The sequence below is a fragment of the Daphnia magna genome, linkage group LG1 (genome assembly GCF_020631705.1).
Source record: "Daphnia magna isolate NIES linkage group LG1, ASM2063170v1.1, whole genome shotgun sequence".
NCBI lineage: Eukaryota > Metazoa > Arthropoda > Branchiopoda > Diplostraca > Daphniidae > Daphnia > Daphnia magna.
Window position 1 is genome coordinate 14,609,494 of NC_059182.1, and position 21,138 is coordinate 14,630,631.

At 42.5% G+C, this 21,138-nt stretch overlaps 1 protein-coding gene across 2 annotated transcripts in view; it reads left to right on the top strand.

The window, feature by feature from the left end:
* LOC116916920 (protein slit) overlaps window positions 1-20,794 on the top strand; it is a 61,102-nt gene extending 40,308 nt beyond the window's left edge. For both annotated transcript variants that reach the window (XM_045173235.1, XM_045173241.1), the window contains 26 exons: window positions 5,137-5,208; window positions 5,781-5,852; window positions 5,985-6,241; window positions 11,179-11,320; window positions 11,920-11,991; window positions 12,072-12,143; window positions 12,295-12,438; window positions 14,500-14,571; window positions 14,639-14,802; window positions 14,888-15,041; window positions 15,122-15,268; window positions 15,771-15,842; window positions 15,931-16,002; window positions 16,126-16,572; window positions 16,669-16,740; window positions 16,908-16,979; window positions 17,078-17,241; window positions 17,322-17,538; window positions 17,609-17,748; window positions 17,823-17,992; window positions 18,059-18,266; window positions 18,351-18,585; window positions 18,658-18,893; window positions 18,985-19,175; window positions 19,252-19,399; window positions 19,469-20,794. In XM_045173235.1, coding sequence (XP_045029170.1) covers window positions 5,137-5,208; window positions 5,781-5,852; window positions 5,985-6,241; window positions 11,179-11,320; window positions 11,920-11,991; window positions 12,072-12,143; window positions 12,295-12,438; window positions 14,500-14,571; window positions 14,639-14,802; window positions 14,888-15,041; window positions 15,122-15,268; window positions 15,771-15,842; window positions 15,931-16,002; window positions 16,126-16,572; window positions 16,669-16,740; window positions 16,908-16,979; window positions 17,078-17,241; window positions 17,322-17,538; window positions 17,609-17,748; window positions 17,823-17,992; window positions 18,059-18,266; window positions 18,351-18,585; window positions 18,658-18,893; window positions 18,985-19,175; window positions 19,252-19,399; window positions 19,469-19,695 — 4,039 coding nt within the window. In that variant the 3' untranslated portion in view covers window positions 19,696-20,794. The remainder of the gene's footprint in view (window positions 1-5,136; window positions 5,209-5,780; window positions 5,853-5,984; window positions 6,242-11,178; window positions 11,321-11,919; window positions 11,992-12,071; window positions 12,144-12,294; window positions 12,439-14,499; window positions 14,572-14,638; window positions 14,803-14,887; window positions 15,042-15,121; window positions 15,269-15,770; window positions 15,843-15,930; window positions 16,003-16,125; window positions 16,573-16,668; window positions 16,741-16,907; window positions 16,980-17,077; window positions 17,242-17,321; window positions 17,539-17,608; window positions 17,749-17,822; window positions 17,993-18,058; window positions 18,267-18,350; window positions 18,586-18,657; window positions 18,894-18,984; window positions 19,176-19,251; window positions 19,400-19,468) is intronic.
* The last annotated feature ends 344 nt before the right edge of the window (window positions 20,795-21,138 follow it).

The window sequence follows — 21,138 nt, forward strand, 5'->3', positions numbered from 1 at the left end:
AGAAAGAGATGCTCAGCTAATAACAGCGATCCCCATTTTCCTTATCTGTCCCTCTTTTTTTTTGTTTTGTTTTTTGTTGTATAGCCTCGCGTATTCTTATCGTTTTTTTTTTCTTCTTTTGCGTTCCTTATGCGCACAACTCTCGTTAATAATGGCAAACATACGTCACCTATGGTGTACACAATGTGCGATAGGTTTGTGTATTGTTTCAACACACCGGGATTTTTTGTTTTATTTTTTTGAATTGTCGGCAAACATCAGAAGAATTCTTGTTTTTTTTTTTCTGTATGCAAAAGAGAGTGCCGACGAGAGTTAAGTACTATCCTGGATGTTTCCTAAATCACTGGCACTCTCGGCTGGCCGGGCATAACACTTGGCCACCTCATCATCCATATACTGCGACTTGTATTATTTATTTTTCTTTTTATTTATTTTTTTTTCTTTTGCATTCTCCTGGTTTGTATGTGAGTGCGTGTCATTATCTTTTTTTTCTTTTCTGCCGCCGGGAGTGGGGGGGTGTCGTGATTACCCAACCAGACGAAAAACGCCCGAGTCTTCTTGTGTCGTTGTTTTCCACACGGTAAAAACAATAATCTGGAACAGAAAAGAGACGTGCCCTTTTTTCATTTCTTTTTCCTTATTTTGCCCTTTTTTCTTTTTCTTTGTTATCTTTTTTTTTTTTTGGCAGTTGGGTCATTTTGCCCTTTTTTTTTTATTATTTCTCTTTTTGGAAGTCGGGCGGGCCGAACGAAATGGTAAAACAAAAGACACGCGGGTTAAAAAGTGAACGAGCCGGCGGACTTTGACAAGTCGTTTGCCTTTTTTTCCTTTTTCCCTCGTGTAACACATGCACAGTATATTACAGACGAGTGATGTACGATGTTAGAGCCCTGCCCCGTTCCACGCCATTTGATATTTTCGCACGCGGGGTGGCTTCGGCCAAACGCCATCACTTTGGCGTCATAATCTCTTATATCTTTCTTTAGCGATCGCGGTCGTGTAAACGATTGGATGTCTACTTCTTTCCCCCCCCCCTTTTTTTTTAAACTCCCTCTTTATGCTCGGGGGAGTTGTTGGTGGTTATCACGGTTAGTGAACGTTCCGCGAAAAAAAAAACTTTCGTGGTATTTATCTGCATTTTGGCAGCAAATGGCGATGTTTTGAATAACAGGCGGGACGGAATCGCGGCCGCACGCCGGGTGGCCGTTTTGTCCCGAAAAAAAAAAAGATGCATCTACACGTCTATCTTCTGTAATCACGATCATGATGAACGCTGCTGCGGTGTGGGGGGAAATGAATAGAATGAATCCTCGCACAAAGAGAGGTAGAAAAGAGATTTCTTATTGCTGACAACGAAACGCGATGTTTAGGCTCCTTCCATTCCATTTCTGTTTCATTTATTAAGAAAAGAAGGAGAAAAAAAGGGAGAGCTGTACCTTTCAAAAGGTGAATTTCATGGTATTAAAGGTGAAATTTAAGAGAGAGAGAGAGATAAAAAACATGAAATGGAAACGCGGGAATTGCTTGTAATTGAGTTTGATGCATCGTCTGTGTTTGAGGCAAATAACCCTGCAATCAAGCAGTCGAGACATGCATGTTCGCGCACGATAATGAATCGTTAAATCGAGAAACGTTGTTCCCTCCTCCGTTTTTTTTTCGCTTTTCCTCTATTGTTATTTAATTTTACAATCAAACAAACAAACAAAACATTTTCTCGAAATTATTATTTTTTTTTTATCGTCATTAAATGAAACGATCGGTACAAAATAACTGCATTTTCCATATCCGTTTGTTAAGAGTCAGATATGGTCCTTGGCCAGTCTTAGTGAAAGAGGGAGGGGTGGGGATATAAAAAAAAAAATCGACTAACGCGCTAGACAACGGGACCGGCTTGATTACACATAACTGTCGTCGTAACATCGACCCATTGTGTCGTCGTGCTGGGCCTTGAAGAAAAAAAAATGTCCCCAACAATTTGGGTTGTCCTTCTTCTTTAATACACTTGAATCAAGATGACGTACCATCTTTATAGATACCATGTAATAAATATATATACTCTACGTATTTATTATTATCTGAAAGTCTTGTTAGTCGTATATATATAACCTTTAAGTATAGTGGAGCTGCCGTTTCTCTTGGCTAACATGTTTTATGTACTGTGCCCGCACACGACGGAAGGAAACCAACAGAGAGAGAGAGAGTTCGATCGAGGGAGAAGAAAAAAATGGACGGATTTGAGCTAGGGTGTGTGCGGCCGGATGTCATCTCGCTCTTCTTCGTGGCTTCCATCTGTGTATTTGGGTACATATAGAAAATGTTTTTTTTTATTTGTTAGAAAGACCTTGTAAGAGATCGAAAGAAAATGGCTCTCTTTGTTCTCATCCTCCTACACCCCCCTGCAACACCAACGTGTACGTATATATACAGTGCGGGAAAATCGATTCATTGTCATTGAGTAAATTATCAATTGGAATTTGAGTGTTTGTACGTCGGGAGATAATGAAAGTGGTGAGAAAAAGTGATTATATATACTCATATCCTCACCGTTCGCTCTATATCAAACGAGTGTCCATCTAATGTTACTACGTACTAACTATGTAGTTCCCCTTTTCAGAGGGGGGGAGGGCGGCTAATATCTTTGAAGCGCGTCCGTCGAGAGAGAGCGACAGTGTGTCAACATGACACACACACACACACATATTGGGTTGAGTCGAACCAAAGTAAACCTCTTAAGAGTGAGAGCGAGATTACGACAGGGATTGAAATAGAAATCAGGGAGAGGGAGGGGTGTGTGTGTAAAGCAGCGCAAGCGGGACAGGTTGGTCAAACAGCGCCTGCTGCCGTGAATACATCACGTTCAATCGGGGTCCTGTTTAAGCTGCTGTGAAATCACTTAAGAGTGGCCGTAGTAGTAGCAAAGTGTATAGTTGTATCGGGGCACGAGCGCTTTTGCCTTATCTGCATGTAGCGCGTACAAAATCCCGTTCTAATGCCGTCCTCCTTCAAATGGACGAGCTCATACCTCCACCCCCACCCCCCCATCCAAAAGTCTTTAATTAAATGCTTTGCCTTCTGCCTTCTTTCTGCAGTTGCGCACTTTCTGACGGACTCAATCCATCTGGATTGCGTCACCAAAAAATAAGCCAATACGATTCGATTTTTTCTATGAATATTTGACTGCGTTTGATGTTTACGTCTTGGTGGGTCTTTGAATGGTTCTTGTTTGCCCATCGACTGTTGCCAAGAGCTTTTTTTTTTTCAAGAAGAAATCGAAGGGTTGACATATTGATGGGAGATTTTTCTTTTTTCGGTTTAAAAGAAGAAAAAAAACCAATGCGACCCTAGTGACACCATGTCCAGAACGATTTGCATATTGATAAATTTTAGTCGCCACGGCCCTACCCAGAATCTCTGGTTCGGCCTCCGTGATCGGAAACTCTGCTGGATCCTATACATTTCTTCTTACCCCTTCTCGTGTTCCGGCGCAACTCCTTCGTGTGACCGTCCCATAAATTATCATTAAGCTCCTTGTGCCCATGCAAGGTAAACAGACGCACAGAAACTCGAAGGAAAAAAACGATTCCCGGACGAGACGCTCGTTGACTCCCAAGTCCCGACGACCTCCACCGCTAGTTCATCATTCGACAGAAATTTGTATATCCTTTTTTCTTTCTTTTTTTTTTCCTCCCCGCTCTTCCTTCATTTTGGATCTCTCTCCTTTCGTTGGCCGTGCGAGGCACGACCCGGCACGGGATTCTGCCCTTGCGGGAAATCAATCACCGAGGAGGTAGTCAGTTTGTACAACTTATAGTGTGAAGGCCTACAAGGGAAGGGCCGGGTGAATTGACTTCATCTGCAAAGGACAAATCTCTTTCTTTATATAAGAAACGTTGGTATAGGCTTATCAGAGATTGGTCCTTCTCAACTGGGTCCAAATGTAGTGAAGTAGTATTCCAACACGGTCCAAACGATGTTGTTTTGTTTCCCAACTTTTGCGTCCCTCTTCGTTTTGCTCTTATATAAATACACACACACACACTGTACGTAGTATACATAACGTGTTGATAGTTATGCTAATGTGCAACTCTGTGGCTCTTCTCGCTGCACGGACAATGCGGAGCGCTCCAGCAGCGAAACGACAATCTACATCGGTGGGGGTCTAATGGATGCCTAGCTCTTTTCTCTTGGCATACATTTGGACCCCCCTTCGATTGGTGGCCCTCTAGTTGATCACCCCCCCCTCTCTCTTTATTTCTATCCTCTTTCTAGATTTTATTTGAACTCAAAGTCTATCGCTTTCCACTTCTTCCTGAAGGCTCGAATATAGAGAGTTGATCATAATAAATCCGTCGCAGCGCCGCGCTCCCGGCCTCCGATCGATGACGATCACGCATCCACCCGACACTTTGATTCACTCTTCGATGCCCTTCCCAGCAGACTCTCTCCATTTATTTTTTTCTCTCGCGCACACCATTCTTGATTATAACGATCCTCTCTCCTTATCTTTGTGGATAGCTGTATCTAATAATTCTTTTTTTTTCTTTAAAAAATAAAAAATAAAATTAATTCGACGTGTAGCGTAGTGTGTGTGTGTGTGTACTTACGGAATCCTACCCCATCATCTGCATTTCCCCCACCACCGTTTCGGATGATTATTTCATTGGTTCACGGTCTGGCTTCTGCTGCTTCTGCATATCTTTGCATTTAATTTGATCCATCGTTTCTCGCCCAGTCGAGTCAAAAATAAAATAATAAAGAAAGAAAGGGAAACTAGAAAAGATGGCTGAGAAAATTGCCTGAAATGAGAAAACAAAAGAGATAAATTGAGGGCGATCCGGGGGCTTTTGGGGATGATCCATTCTCTCCTCTATCCTCCCCTTTAAGCTGATGTGCATATAAAGTCTATCGGTGTGCAGTGAATAGACATGTTTATCGACAGAATCAATGGCTATTTCGTTTCCTATTTATTTATTTATTTTTTGATTGTATGAGGGGTTTTTTATAATTTTCTATTCGCTGCCCCGATGAAACGGGAAACCCGATACTAACGAAATTGATCATTTTTGTTTGTTTTTTTCTTTTCTTTTTGTCGACTGATTGATGATGATTTTCTTTTCCCTTTTCCGTGTTTTGCAGGGATTTGAGCCACAACCAGTTGACTGCTGTTGGCAAGCGCACCCTCCGAGGTCTCAACTCGCTGCGCAATTTGTAAGTCAATTTTGGGTTTCCTTAGTTTTCTCTCCATTCTTCTTCGTCTCCCTTATTTACCTTGCGCAGTTAACATTTGTTTTTGTGTTGTTGTTTCTTTTTTTTTTCTTTCTGTCAAAATCAAAATCACTATGCGATACAGCAGTGCTAGGGTCTCGTGTGCTCACTAAATAAAAATATCATTGCACGGTGGGGGTCTGTGAAAAAGCTGCTGAATGATTGTGTGTGAAGGACGGAGAAGGAAGCAAAATGGAATACGTTAGATAGCAAGGATGTGGTGGTTTGAGGGGGGGAGTGGAGGGAGAGGAGAAGTGAATTTCGTGGGAAGTTTGAAACGATCAGTGCAAGCAGAGAGACAGACACAGACGTGGGATTCAAGAGACCAATTCATCTTCCCATTTCTCTCTCTCTCTCTCTCTTGTCGCTGTCGAATATCAATTCGTTATGTGCAACAGAGTGAACGACTCTACCGGCTGCAACTGCTGCGTGTCTTGTCCATGTTTGGTCTATTCCTCTCTTGCCCCGAACCTTCAACCCCTCGGTGGAGATGTTTAATTCTGATATTTGTACAGGCAACTGGATAACAACCAACTGACGTGTATCGACGAAGCAGCTCTCCGATCCCAGAAGGAATTGGAAATTTTGTAAGTCGACTTTTTTATTTATTTTTATTTTCCCTTCCGTAGACATGGGGGGGGGAGGGATCAAAACAAATGTAGACAACACAATTTTGGGTTTATTTTCTTAAAAAAAAAAATTTTTATTTACTTGTCCAGGACGTTGAACAACAACAACTTGACATCGCTTCCGCGTGACCTGTTTGAACCGCTCAGCCGTTTACGCGTTTTGCGCTTGTCGGAGAACAAGTGGCTATGCGACTGCCATCTTGCCTGGTTGGGTCGTTTCCTGCGCCGCCACGCCCGGGCTGGTTCACCGCTGGCCGCAAACGGCTACCTACCCCGCTGTCACGCCCCTTTCGGCCTCCGCATCAAAGCCGTATCGGAGCTGCTCGACACGGAATTCAAATGCACAGGTAAGAAAAGAAATGTGTCATCAGAACTTTGTTTTCTCGCCGCTGTTTGCCAGCAGCGCTAGCGCAGCCCGTACCTAAATGGCACCTGATGATTTGTTTTTGCCGCGTTTTTCAATTTCCCCCGCAGCCCAAGGTGGTTGTTTTTCGTTGTTCGTCTTCAACGAGCGTTACATTATTCTGTCGTCGAGTTATTTCTAAGGGTTTTTTTCTTTTTCTTTTTATTATTTACCATCGCAAAAGCTCCGCTTCCACGGATCGTATATCACCGACAGCCATAAGGTTCCCGAAAGAAGAAAAAAGGAAGGAATTATCTCTTGTCTGGTTTCTTTTTGTTTTTTTTTTTTTACCTCTTGTATGCTTTATGTATATGTTCTTTCGACATCAACAACAGCAACAAAGACAAGAACAACAGCAAATAAATAATAAGGAGAAAGAAAGAACAAAACAAAATGCATAAGGGGGAAAGCAGTGAAGATTGGTTGGAGGAAGCGATTGAAAATTTACATGTAGATTGCGTGTTTTCACGTTAGGCATAAAAGATGGCGAGCATTCTTCATTTCCTCCCTTCTCAGACTTTAATCGTTTTTTAAAATAGAAATCACCGCAAACCGTCCCAGAAGTCATTTTGACTTTCTTTTTGTTGCCGTTGCTCGTCTTTTGTTTTTTTTTTGTTTTTTCTTTGAATGGCTCGGCAGTTATATTGGAAACGTTTTTCTTCTGCTTTGGGGGGATCAACACACACACAATTGGTTAGTCGTAGAGCTTCGTGTGGCATTTGCTAGTTAGGAAACGTTGGATTCTTTTGCCAGCCAAATCCGACATAAATTAACCTGCCCCGACCGCCAACAACAGCTGCTCGATTGACAAGGTCTGTTTGATAGCAGGACAGACGTTAAGAAGGAAATCGGTTTTATCTGCTTATGCCCCGAGTGAACTAAGAGGGAAAAGGAGAGAAAAAAAAAGAAGAGAAAACTGTGGGTTCGTATATCATTTTTCTTAGAGAGTGTAACACGATAGGCAGATTTATGCAGGGAACGATGCTCTTGTCGTCCCGTTGTGACATGCCCCGCCATATATGCGCATGTACCCATATCTTTACCGCCAATCGCTAGAAATGCACAGGTGCCTGTCAATTCGCTCCTCTTTTCTGGTCCTCTATTTTATTTTATTTTTTTTTCTATTAGGATTTTTTTTTTTGTGTTGGCCCTTCCTTCACTTTTATGCGACACTCTACGTGGAATTTTTTTTTCTCGTTGCCAGAAGTAAAAGAAGTTGAGCAGATTCAGTCAGAGGATTTTTTCTTTTCATATATGAAAATGGGGATATTAAAAAAAAAAAAGTGGGGGGGGGAAGAAATCAAGTATTTATTTATGGACTCCCTGCTGGTGGCGACTCATTGACCAGTCAATCTCTGGCACGCAGAAAATGCCTTTTGATGGGGCCGTCTCTCTCGCTCTATAGGTCTGTCCTTTGATATTACTGTATCTTTTTTTTTCTCAATTTGGCCAAACTCTTTATTATAATTTTTTTTACTGTTTTCCTTTTTTTTTTCTTTCTCTTCCATCTTCTATTTTTTCCCATTTTCCATCTCCTTCTTTCATTCTTGTTTGGCCATCATGTTCCAGCAAAGTATTGTTGACACGTCTCCACTACTGACACGGCCATTCCCAGTGATGAGCGGGTTTTTCTTTTTTTCTTTTTCCCCACATTTCTAGTGCGCATAAGTTTTTCTTTTTTTTTAAAGCCTTTCAAATTTCCTACTCATTTCAAATTCTATTTTCTGCGTTTATCTTTTTTGAATGGGGAAAACGATCTATTCAGCCGCGTCACGAGGCGTGGAGTGTGCGCGTGCGGTGTCGCGCTGAGTTCATCGCGGATGAACGATTAGCGCCGTTGGAGAGAAAACGAAATCAAAGACGTTTCACTCATACGTCTGGGCAACTTCACTGTATACATAACTTAAAAATTTTTATTTTTTTTTTTGGAGAACATAAAAAAAAAAATCTCTCCATAAATTCGTCGTCGTTGCCGCCATGATGATTTGGTACGATTTTATTTTTTATTTTTTAGGTCTTCAACTAACAAGAAGGTCGAGCAACAAAAGTTTTTTTTTTTTGGCTCTCGTCTTTGTAAAAATGACAATCATTGCCAAAAAAAAAAAAAAAGTGAAAGATGACACATTTTGAAAGCAAAAAAAAAAGGGAAGGTATCGTTCCAGCTTATGTATAGACATTGTTCAGGTAACTAAAGACTTGGTACTACTCTCCCCTTGGAGTCCTACCACCGACACTAAAGGTCTGACAGCTGTCACTCCCCATCTCCTGAGAAGACGAAAGAATTTGGATGTTTCATATTTCGCCGTTCATAAAAAGATGGAAAGAAAAAGAGCTTAGAGGTCCAATCCTTTTGTAAACGGCTTTTGCTTTTGTCCTGGAGGTGGGAAGAGTTCTCGAAAGCAGCAAAGTCGAGTCCTCTCTTTTTCTATTTCGGTGTTATCACCTAGCTCCTCGTTTGTGTAAAACGGTCGGCTTGGCTGTCGATGGAGAAAATGCTGCTAATTGCACACACCGGTGATGCGTATCTGCACACTATCTGCTTTTCATTTATAAGCTGTGTGCCTTCTCGTAGGGAAAAGAAAAAGAGAGAAGAAAATATTTTGTAGTTATTCTTTTCTTTTTACTGCCTTTAAAAGGGTAAGATCTTTTCACACAGATTTGTAAAGAGATGGGAGACCGATTGGGTGTTGGTGAGAACAAAACAAAAAAATATCGAAAGATACTCCGGATCCATCCGTCTTCTTCTTCTTCTTCTTTTTGTGTGTGTGTGTGTGTGTCTTGTGTGTTCCTCCCTATTATATGGCCAATGATGTTGTGCCATCGTCGGGCAGGACCAACTTTCTGCGGGACTGTAAGTGAAATTTCGGGTTTCGATTACACTGATGTACATTCTCTGTACCGTGATGGATGAAGGAACACATTTTTCTTTTCTGATTCAATTCCGTAACATCTGGGAGTGACCAAGTTTTACGTTTGGGCCAGTTGCCAACGCCCTTCAGCACTGCCTCAATTGAGAATTGATGAAAGACGTGTTGAAACACCTGAAACGGTGCAGCGGTAGGTGCAGATTGAGTCCTGTTCAAGCGCTCGTTTAGTTCTTGGAAAGACAAATTTCAAAAGAAATGGATTTTAGAAGTTGAAGAAAGGAATTTGGGGCCGATTCAAACGGATGAATACAAAGATAGAAACCCAGTTGAAATAGATTAGGAGAGCAAAAAAGAAAAAAAATATATCATATTTACATGTATGTGTATATGATGTGTTTCCGGCTGTCCCGATTTCAGTTCGGCCTTAGCCGAAATTAACGCAACGTGAAAAAAGGGGGAGAAGACAAGAATGGCCGTGTCGTGCAGCCTCCGTATACGCACCTCTTAAATCTCGTTCTTCTTTTTCGGGTTCACAATCTGAATGATGATGGCTTTCTCTCATTCGAGTTATGGCTCATTTCGAGTCGCATTTTAAAGCTTTAGAGTAACATGTCATTTTTCTTTTTCTCATCTTCCTCCGAAATGGAGACATGTGGCTCATTTTTAGTTTTATTTCCTCTTCCATTAAAAAGAAACATTTGACTTATTTTCATTTAATGATCTCTGTCCTTCCCCCTTGAAGCTATTATTTCGATTCCCTCTCTATTAGTAATCACAAAATAAAAAGGATCAAATAAAACGTTAAAAAAAAAAGAACAATAAAAAAGATACCGTACGATGCAAAAGGGGGTTTTAAAAAAATATATTTATTTTTTTATTGAGAGGACTCGGGACTGTCAGAAAAAATATTAAAAATCTCTTTATTCCTTCGGATGGTTGAACACTTTTTTTTAAATACGTATATTGCATAAATATATACATAGATACACACAAAGCTCGTATAAAAATGTTTAGATAGTGGCCGATTAGAAAGTCTAATTTTGTCCCGTCTCCTCTCACCCCATCTCGCTATTACCGCCATTACTTTCCAGCAGAAAATGCAGTACTTTTTTTGTTTTTGTTTTTCTTTCTTGCTGTTATTGTTGTTGATATGGCAACGCTTCTCAGTTCGCCTACTAGCAGCCACTCACAGTTCTTTTTCTTGCTTGTTTGATTTCCCTCGTTCGTGCTGCATAATGATGCGATGAAGGGGGGAAAAAGAAGAGACGTAAGAAAATATTACAACAGCAGATCTGCACGACAGACACACGAAAAGATATTTGTTTTAAGGGGGGGGGGCGGCAGCCCTCGTCGATGCACCATCATTTCCTTTTGCCAAATAAAAATCGACGTCCCTTTTGTTACCGTTCAACTTTACGATGGGGCGCGCACAATTGTTTGTTGTTGTTTGCATTTTGCGATTCAATCATCCGTTCCGCTAGAAATTAAGTGTTGTTTATTGTTCGCTAAAGTGAATGCGTACCGCGTCTTAAGGGCCACGCCATTTTCCTTTTTTGCAGCAAAGCCAACAACAACAATAGTCGAAAAATGCTTTATAACCACTGGCTGATGCAAATCCACGAAATGCCACGCTCGTTTAAAAAAAGGGAAAGAGAGGCTCCCCCCTTTTTTTACGTTTTAACCGTGATGGAGCATCTTTTTCCTTTCTTGTTGTCGAAAACGTCTGTGGCACCGTCTTTAATGAGAATGATTTACGGGACCGATCATTAGTTGTTTGAATAAATCATTAGCGATGAGATTGCGTAATCTCTGCTTAACGCAGGAATCCCAGCGTTGACTTTCGAAAATTTACATTGTACACGCTTTTTCCAAGCGTCTAACAATTGATTTGCCTCGTCTTTTTAATTCGTCGTCGCTTCGCCTCTTGAATCTTTTGTGTATTTTTTTTTTTCTTTTTAATCGGTTGCCATTCTTTTTCCTGTCGATTCTTTATTTGATTTCATTTTATTTTTAGGGGCCGCTGAAAAACCTTCGGAAGAATGTTCTGCCCAGCCCGGCTGCCCTCTCATGTGCCGCTGCGCCGATGGCGTCGTGGATTGCAGAGATAAATCTTTAAGTCGCATCCCGCCCTACTTGCCGGACAGCGCCACCGAACTGTGAGTATCGCTTCTCTTTTGATGCTTACGTGCATTTTTCTTTTCTTTGCTCAACTAGAATGAATTGACGTACGTAAACGATATGACATCACGATCAAATGTCGACGACGGTGGTTGTTAAAAATGACGCTTTATGTCGAAGATGCCTCTACATTTGGAAAGGACGCCAAAGAGATTCGATTGTAGTCGATCGATTCGAGCGGCCATGGCAGCCGACGGAATGAACCGAACGAAAATGCATCGAGAGAAATGGGTTTCCGCTGGGAGGGCGTCAACCCTCCCTTTTGTTTTTTGTTCGTAAGCAGTTCAGATTTTCTATCTGAATTCCCACAAAGAGAATGGGACCGATTCGTAAAGAACAATCTCCAAAAGTTCAAGGAGAGACTGTTCGGGGAAGGAAAATTAATTGTGGCACACCTGCTGTCGAGACATTCTTTTAATAACACCTTGAACGAAAGGGAAGGAGTTAAAAAAAGACGCGGCTAAATGAACTGTCGTCATCATCGTTTATAGATCATCAACTATTGCGTTTTCCTTTTTTCTTAAATTAATTGTGAAATGAATTTTTGTTTTTTGTTTTATTCTCACGGAATTGTTAGTCGTTTGGAACAGAACCAGATAACCGAAATTCCGGCCAAAGCTTTCGCCGCTTACAAGAAACTCAAGAGAGTGTAAGTCCATTCAATTGTTGGTACATTTGTCGGCTTGTTTTCATCATTTTTGGATTTTTTTTTGGCCACATTGTACACAGGGATTTGAGCAACAATCAGATCAGTTCCATCGCTGGCGACGCCTTTCACGGCCTGAAATCGCTCACATCGCTGTAAGTTTTCCGAGTCCGTCATCTCTCGTTTTGCTCGATCCTTTTTGGAAAATGCGCCATCCGCATTTGATTCCATCTGGACGGGTCTATAGAAAACGAACGGACCGAGTTTACATAACATTTCATGTCGGTGTGTTTCTCATTTGAATAGGATTTTATACGGCAACCGGATCACCGAGCTTCCGGCTGGCATGTTTCACGGTCTGACGTCGTTGCAACTTCTCCTACTCAATGCCAACCGTATTTCCTGCGTCCGGCGAGATTCCTTTAAGGATCTTCACAACCTCAATCTGCTGTAAGACATAAACTAATCCTGGACTATCTGCTCGTCCGTCAGTGTCTTGCGTGCTTGCGTGCCCGTCTAAAAACAAATGCCGCAGCTTTGCTCATCAAATGTTCCCAAAAAGTTCTTCAAATCTTTCGCAGTCCGTATTTTAGTTTGAAATATTTGTCTTCACTTGCCCACTGTACGAAGCCAAGAGAAAATGATCAAGGTAGAGTCCAGCAAATGCTCTTGTCAAATTACGAGGCCCAGCCATTCTGTTGACTTTTCGATGTTTTACTTGTCGAGTCTCCGAGCTCCCCCCTCAGCTTCTCGCTAATGATCATCACCCCCCCTCGCCTCTTGTCTTTTGCTTTGCTCGTCATCACCAAAATCCCAGCCGATCAGGTTAGTTGCGGGCATCAAGCCAGCACAGCGCACTATAAATACATCTCTTCTCTCTTTCTTTGCAAAAGAGAAAATAAAGACAGAACTAAGAAGAATAGTTTATCGATAGGAAAGAAAAAAGGGTGGTGTCCTCCAGCTGGGACGGGACCGGAAGATTTTTGTATTTTTTATTATTATTTTTTTTTCGTCGATTGATTCATGCCCTCCTATAGCGCATAGGAGTAGATAATAGCCAGTGGGGGTAGTAGTAGTATAGTAGTGGTAGTAACTCGTCTTTTACACACACACACACAAAAAAGGAGCATGAAAGATGGGGTCGCTAGAAGCGTTCCGGAAACGAGTGCGTGCTATAAATCCTTAGCTGTCTCATTGGGTGCTGATGAGTCTTCAAGAGTAAGGGGGGAGTGGGGGGAGAGAAGAAGAGCGCCGAGTCACAAGGAAATTCGAGAGGAAAAGGGGGACAAAAGACAATCTTAGAGGGGATTGTGTGTTTGTCCACCATCATGTAGCCAGCTAGATTTTGCTGTAGATATATTTATGTTTCATCTCTTTTTCTTCCCCCCTTCTTAAACTATACGCTCACGCAGCCCAAAACAGAATGCCCGGTCGTCATTGTGTTTCAACAACATGTTTTTTTTTTTTAACGTTGAGCCCTTTCATCCATGTAGTCTCAGATCTTTGGTCGACCATAAATCCGGAGAAGCTCAGGGTCCGCCTTTGGTCCGCCGTTCTCGTTCTAGTGTACTCACCTCAAATTGAAGAGCGCAAGAAGTAGATTGGCTTGGAAGATTCAAGCATCTCGTGACCTGTTTACATGGGAAACGCTTCAACCCCGTCTTGTTTGCCCCCCCCCCCTGTCGTCTTGCATACCCTTTTCATTTTTACACGACTATTTCCTTTTTAAAACTCAACGTTCACCCTCTGGTTATCCGAACTCCCGCTAGCCAAGTTGAAGGGAAAAGGTATCAAGAGGCGTGGTGATTAGATGGACGGGTTGGATGGATTGGGATGACCCTGAGAACATTTAAAAGCCTCGAGTATTGAAACTCGAAGGCTTTTTTCAAAATGGCTTGTATTATTATATGCATTTTTTTTTCTTTCCCCGAACTCCGTTCATGATGGAGCCGACTGATAGGAATGGTAGGTGAATATCCTTTATGACGTAGTTCGATCCCGACACGAAACTGCATTCACCGTCAAGTGGATGGAGTCCAGTCACGCCAAGTGGCCAAACCCCCCCCTCCCCGCTCAAAAGAAAATAAGAGAAGATAACACTCGGCGGCATCGGAGGAGCTTGTGCGCTTCCCCAAAAAGTTTGATTTAATTAGCGTTGCCGGACTAAAAGCCTGCATTTACATAAGACCTGCGCCACCGCCTACTTCTCGGCCCCGGCCAAGCTTCTTTCGGCCAGCACCGGCCCTTCAAACTTCGTCCTCTTTCAATGTCGATATCCAATTGCGTAGCTCTCGAGAGACAGCAAATGCCCTCCTCTTTTCTCTTTTTTTAATCTTCCGTGTTGTGCGGCAATGGCTGCAAAAACAAAACAAAAAAGCGCAAAGCTTTGCCCGACGACCTAACAAGACTCACCGTCCACGCCCATTACGTTATCTATATGCAATTAGTTTGCGAATCCTTACACTGTCGGACATTGACCTGTTGTGGTTTCTCTTTGTTTCTTCGATGCAGATCGCTTTACGACAACAACATCCCAACGATGCTGAATGGAACGTTCGACAGTCTACGCAACATTCAAACACTGTATGACAAAAGGAGAATTTCTTCTGTTTAAAGCTCGATGATTTCAATCAAAAATAACTCTGTGCAGGCATCTTGGAAGGAACCCTTTCTTGTGCGATTGCTACCTCACGTGGTTGGCCGATTATTTGCACCGCAAGCCCGTCGAAACCTCGGGCGTCCGTTGCGAATCTCCCCGTCGGTTGCAGAGACGCCGCATCGCCGTCTTGCGTGACGAAAAATCACGCTGCAGCGGTAAATTGGAAATTCCCTTTCGTCTCACTAAATTGCGTGGCTTAATTAAAATGCTTAAATATCTGCTCATCACTGTGACTGGCAGATCGTGACCTGGAACGTAATCTGTTGGAAATCAGCCCTTGTGAAGATGATCCGTCCTGTCCGGCTGAGTGTTCTTGCAAGGGAACTATTGTCGATTGTTCGAACAAAGGACTGAAGGAGATTCCACGTGAACTTCCTCTCTACACCACCGAACTGTAAACATTTTAAATCTTGGCATTGTTGTCGGCTATGTGTCACATTTTCGTATTTATTTTTGTCTTTAATGCTTTGACAGGATTTTGAATGACAATCAAATTGTCAGGATTAAAGCGGACGGCATGTTCCGTGATCTTCCCAATCTTCTGAAAGTCGATTTGAGACGAAATCAAATCTCTGCCATTGAGAATGGGGCATTCGAAGGGGCCAACACTCTGCTTGACTTGTAAGTTGCAACGTCAAGTAAAAGATTTCAGAGAAAGAAACGGAACGGCGTAGCCATTACGGCGCATGAGAGGCAACGCAGTTGTTGAGCGGATTAAAAAAGATCGTTTTGAAAGCCTTTATTTCACTATCCCCCTCGAGAGACTGCGCTGTTGTTTTGTTTATTGTTTTTGCTCTCTGACCGTCAAGCTGTTGTTGTTCACAACTGGCGGGCAATTCGAGACGCGTGATTAACGCACAACAGCGGCTTTGTCTCGCACGGATGAGTCCTAGTCGTGACATCGAAATGGGTTTGCGCTGCAATAATCCTGGTTTATATGACTGGACACAGCCATTATTTTTATTTCTTTTTATATTCTGCATTTCATAAGATGATTGCCGAGTACTTCGTGACCTCGCGTTGTCCTCATTCCGTTTCTTTCTCTATTGTCTAATTGTCCCCCTGTTTTCTGTTTGAATATTTTTCATTTTTATTCTCGTAAAACAATTTTTTTTCACAACAGAAACTTGGCCGAGAACATCATCCAGGAAATTCACAACAAAATGTTTACCGGACTGGTCAGCTTGCGAACTTTGTATGTCATCCCGTTTTTATAACAGCACTTGAACTCGAAAACATAAAACAAAAACGTGTCGATTAACAACAATTTTGCGTTGTTGTAGGTCACTGTTCCAAAATAAGATTACGTGCGTCACCCCGGGGTCGTTTGATTACTTGAGATCTCTCACTTCTTTGTAAGTATATGTTATCCTACCGGTCGGGTTTTTTTTTTTGTTTGTGTCTGGTTATCCTTTGATCTTTTTGATGATACCGTCGTTTGATTGCCTGCAGTAACGTTTGAATGATTGCATTGATAGGAACATCCTGAGCAACCCACTGCACTGCAATTGCCACATGGCCTGGTTTGGCGATTGGTTGCGCAAAAAGGAGCAAGAGTTAAGCACTGGAGCACCCCGCTGCGCCAGCCCGGCTCGTGTCAAAGACATTCCGCTGCAGGACATGCCATCGTTTGAATTCCGCTGCTCTGAACTGGATGATCAAGGATGTCTCGGAGAGGATTATTGCCCGCCGAAATGCACCTGCACCGGTACCATTGTTCGCTGCAGTCGTGCCAAGTTGCGTGAAATTCCTAAAAACATACCGCCGGAAACCACTGAACTTTATCTCGACGTCAACGAAATCCAGTCCATCCAATCAGAGAGACTGAGCCATTTGCGTTCGCTTACCAGGCTCGATCTGAGTAACAACATGGTGTCCGTCCTGTCGAACAACACCTTCGTCAATTTGACCAAACTTTCCAGCTTGTAAGTTGCCTCCCTTTTGCGGCATGTGCCAAAAAAACAAAAACAAAATCTCGGTCAAGCCCTGACGGTTTTTACTATTTGCTTTGTTGATGACAGGATCGTCAGCTATAACAAACTGCAGTGCGTGCAAAGAAACGCCTTCTCCGGGCTACTCTCTCTCCGCATACTGTAAGTCCCTTTTTCTTTTTTCTTTCGTGTGTTGTTTGTTTTTCTAGCGTTCGGCTTGATTCAAATCGAGTTATAATATGTACGTGCCAACAGAACGTGACCGTTGTCTCTAACGTGTTGATTGCCATTTTCATTCTTGGCTTTTTATTATTACTATTCAATCTCAGGTCGTTGCACGGGAACGATGTATCCATGATCCCCGAAGGCGCTTTCACTGATCTGCAATCCATCACCCACTTGTAATTTAAAAATTCATTTTTTTTTTCTTTCCCCGAGTTTCTCTGTTTTCTCACTCGTTCCGACACACGTTTTTAATGATCGTGTTTGGACGTTGCAGGGCTCTTGGCTCGAATCCATTCTACTGTGATTGCAACCTACGCTGGCTGGCCGAGTGGGTCAAACGGGACTACGTTGAGCCGGGCATCGCCCGTTGCGCCGAGCCGACATTGTTGAGAGACAAGCTTCTTCTCACTTCTCCCGCTGATCACTTCCAGTGCAAGGGTAAACAACGTTCAATTGAGCCATTTTCTCATCCACCTCAATTGAGATGTTTCGACTTTCTCTTGATTGTTAATCCTTAGGTAAAATATCTAACGAGGTCCTGGCTAAGTGCGACACGTGTTATACTTTCCCTTGTAAGAACGGCGCTACTTGCCGGCCGACGGGCGAAAGGGATTATGAATGCCTGTGCGCTCCCGGCTATCACGGGAAACTTTGCGAGTCCGCCATAGACGCCTGTTACGGCAATCCTTGTCGCAATTCTGCCATTTGCAAAGTTTTGGAAGAAGGCCGTTTCAGGTATTGATCCTCGATTTGTCATGCGTTAAATTCACTTTTTTAAACTTGCGTCCTGTGTTCGTTCACTCAGTTGCCACTGCTCAGCCGGCTACGAGGGAGACCGTTGCGAGATTAACATCAACGATTGCCTGGATCACAAATGTGTTAATAATGGCACCTGCGTCGATCAAGTCGAATCCTACCGTTGCGATTGCCAGAGTGGATACACAGGTATTGATTCGAATTATCTCTGATTATAGTATTGGTTGGCTTCGTCTTGCAATACAGCTCCAATTTACCATCAGGGACGTACTGCGAAAAGAAGATCCAGTTCTGCACCAAAGAATTCAATCCTTGCAAAAATGGTGCCACTTGCTTGGACCGCGGTGATCACTACACTTGCCAATGCGCCCTTGGTTTCAGCGGTGAAAATTGTACACTTAACAACGACGACTGTGTCAACCACATGTGCCAGGTATTATCATCTCTATATATAGGGATCTCTAGCGAATCGAATCTTGAACTCTTTCATCTCTTTTAGAACGGTGGCACCTGTATTGACGGTATCAACGAATACACTTGCAAATGCCCGCCTGAATTTTCTGGCAAGTTTTGCGAGGCCTCTCCCATGGTGAGTCTGTTATACCCTCAGACATCACCTTGTCAACAGCACGACTGCCAAAATGGCATTTGCTTTCAACCTCAAGGATTGACGGATTACATTTGCAAATGCGCCTCGGGTTACACCGGTAAGTCCATTTTGAAATCACTTGAATCATCTTGATTTTATCGCGTATTTTTTTATTTTTTTTATGATGATGATGTCCATCCAGGAAAGCGTTGCGAGTTCTTGACTAGTGTTAGCTTCGCCCAAAACGGTTCTTACATTGAGATGCCGTCATTAAAAACCAAACCGGAAGCCAACATCACGATGATCTTCTCAACCGAGGAAGAGAATGGCATCCTTATCTACAACGGCGAGTCGCAACACATAGCCGTCGAACTGTTCCGCGGTCGCATTCGCGTCAGCTACGACGTCGGAAACTATCCCGTTTCTAACATGTTCAGGTGTGTAATTCACTTTATAGCAACATGACCAGGCTTTATTAAACGTTTACTTCATCTTCGAAATTGTTATAGCTACGAGACAGTGTCTGATGGTCGATACCACACGGTGGAGTTGCTCTCGCAGAAGAAGAACTTTACCTTGCGCGTTGACCAAGGTAACGCTCGTTCCATGATCAATGAGGGAGAACACGAATACCTGCGCTTGAGCACACCGCTATTTATTGGAGGCCTGCCCAATGAAGCGGCTGAGAAAGCCGCACGGCAATGGCAACTCCGAAACACAACTAGCTTCCGCGGTTGCATAAAAGGTCTTTATTGCAATTCGTTTTTGTTTTTTGTAGACTCTTTTCTTTGTCACTTTGGTTTCACGTTGTAACATGTCGCGTTTGTTTTGAACAGAACTGTGGATCAATGGTAAGCTGACAGATTACGCGCAAGCAGCTACCAAACAAAACCGAATCATCCCCGGCTGCGCCAATTCAGAGTCCGAAGAGACTGCCGCGGAAATGATAAAGCCTAAAGCCAGCAATTTAAAGAAAGATAACGCCCAGCGTGAAGTGAAAGACAGCGCTGCCCAGCCTCAAAGCTACGTAAGGAAATGAAATGAAAAACACACAAAATAAAAACAATGTCTCAATCGTCTTGTACAAATTTGACAATGTGCAGATGAACACGCTAAAGACCTCAGTATTGACTTCGTATGACCCATGCAAGGATCATCGATGCCGCAAGGGTCAATGTGTATCCAAAAAAGACGGCAAGAATTACAGTTGCAAATGCCAAGCTGGATGGGGAGGCAAATACTGCGATACTGGTAAGTGTTAATTCATGGAACATGTTGCTTTCGCATATTCGGTGCTTACGCCCTGCTGCATCATTACAGCCCCGACTTGCCGGAAGGAACAGTATCGTGACTATTACATGGAGCACGGCTGCCGCTCGACGAAACCTGTTCGAAATTCGGTTTGCAGCGGCAATTGCGGTTCCGATTGCTGCCGACCTCGCCGCTCCAAGAAGCGCCGCCTGAAGTTGATCTGTAACGACGGAACGCGTTACACCAAGGAGATCGAGATTGTCCGTAAATGCGGATGTTCACGGAAGTGTCTCTAAGCACTGCGAAAAGGCCACGTAATCAAGTGCAGTAGCTGAACGAGGGTAAAACGTTGACAACATAAACAAAAAACAAACAAACAAAAAAAAAAAAAGGGAAAACAATCTACAAATTACGGTATATAACAAGTAACCTTTGCTAGCGATTTGATTCTCTTTCTCTTCCTCCTATCCCATTGTAGCGTATATTTTTAACAACAATTTTTATTCTATTACGTCTTGCTTTCTTTTATTATCATTTTCTTCTTTTCGAGCTATAAGATGTCTGATAGCAAGTCCTTTCCATGTTGCTTTTTGTTTTTCTTTTGGATCCGTTCGGAGTATAAATAATTGGACATCAGTGTATATTTAGCGATTGGAAAATCACGGAAGTGAACAAGCAACACATGACAAACAAAGTAAAGTCGGAAAAGGACAAGAACAAAAAGAAATGTTGACTGAAAGGATTTTCGAATCGATCCAAAGTCATGATGCATAATGATTATTTTCGGGTGTTGGTAGTTTTGAATATATGCATAGGACAGGGCAACCCGAGAAATGTCTGTGCTTACGTTAGCCATTACGTTGCCACTTTACAACTCACTCACACAGTGACATTTTTCTCCTATCCTCCCCTTTTTCTTTTTTTTTTTTTTTCTGAAAACCAATTTCCTCGTTGGTCAACGCCCCGTTTCGGTATTGATTTCACTGAAATAAGTACATATATGCTTCTTTTTTTCCCTCTCCATTTTTTTTAAATTGTTTTCTGGAACCCCCTCGTTTTGCGGGTTTCCTTTTTGTCAATCGAAAGTTTGATTTTAAACATTATTACACGGTAGCGTTGAGCAGCGGTGCCAAGAAAAAAACAAATGCTGTAATCGCCCGTTCATTTTCCTTTCGCTTTCTCCGTTCCCTTCTCCCCTAATTCTTGTTTACAATACTTGTGTTACCTTTAAATGCCGAACTTTGAACTTTGTTCTGCCAGGTTTCCGTATTCGTCGGATTGCTGACACTAATACTCATACCTTTTCTTTTCCTCTTCCCATGTCATCGTTATCTGTAGCCACAATATTCATCAGAAACATCCTTTTTCTTAATACATCTTATTACCGAACACGCAGCAGGTGTTAAAGAAGCGAGCGTTCCATAGTAGAGATTATCGCAATTGCAGGTAAATCGACTGAGAGTGAAACGAATTTAATTGTTGTGGAACTTGTTTATTCTTCTACTACACTGTAGTCCTGTTATAAGCACAATTCCTCTACCCGTTGATCCTCTGATTTTCTATCCTCCCCATGAATTAGAAATGACCTCTGTGCTATCCATGATCCGCACTCTAGTTGAATCCTTAGAAACAGTTGGGGTTTTAGTGTGATATTGTACATTCTCCCACGAGTCAGCCCTGGAAAAGGTACACAAAGTGTGCACAGACGCGATGCAACAACTCAGACCAAGAAATCCGCC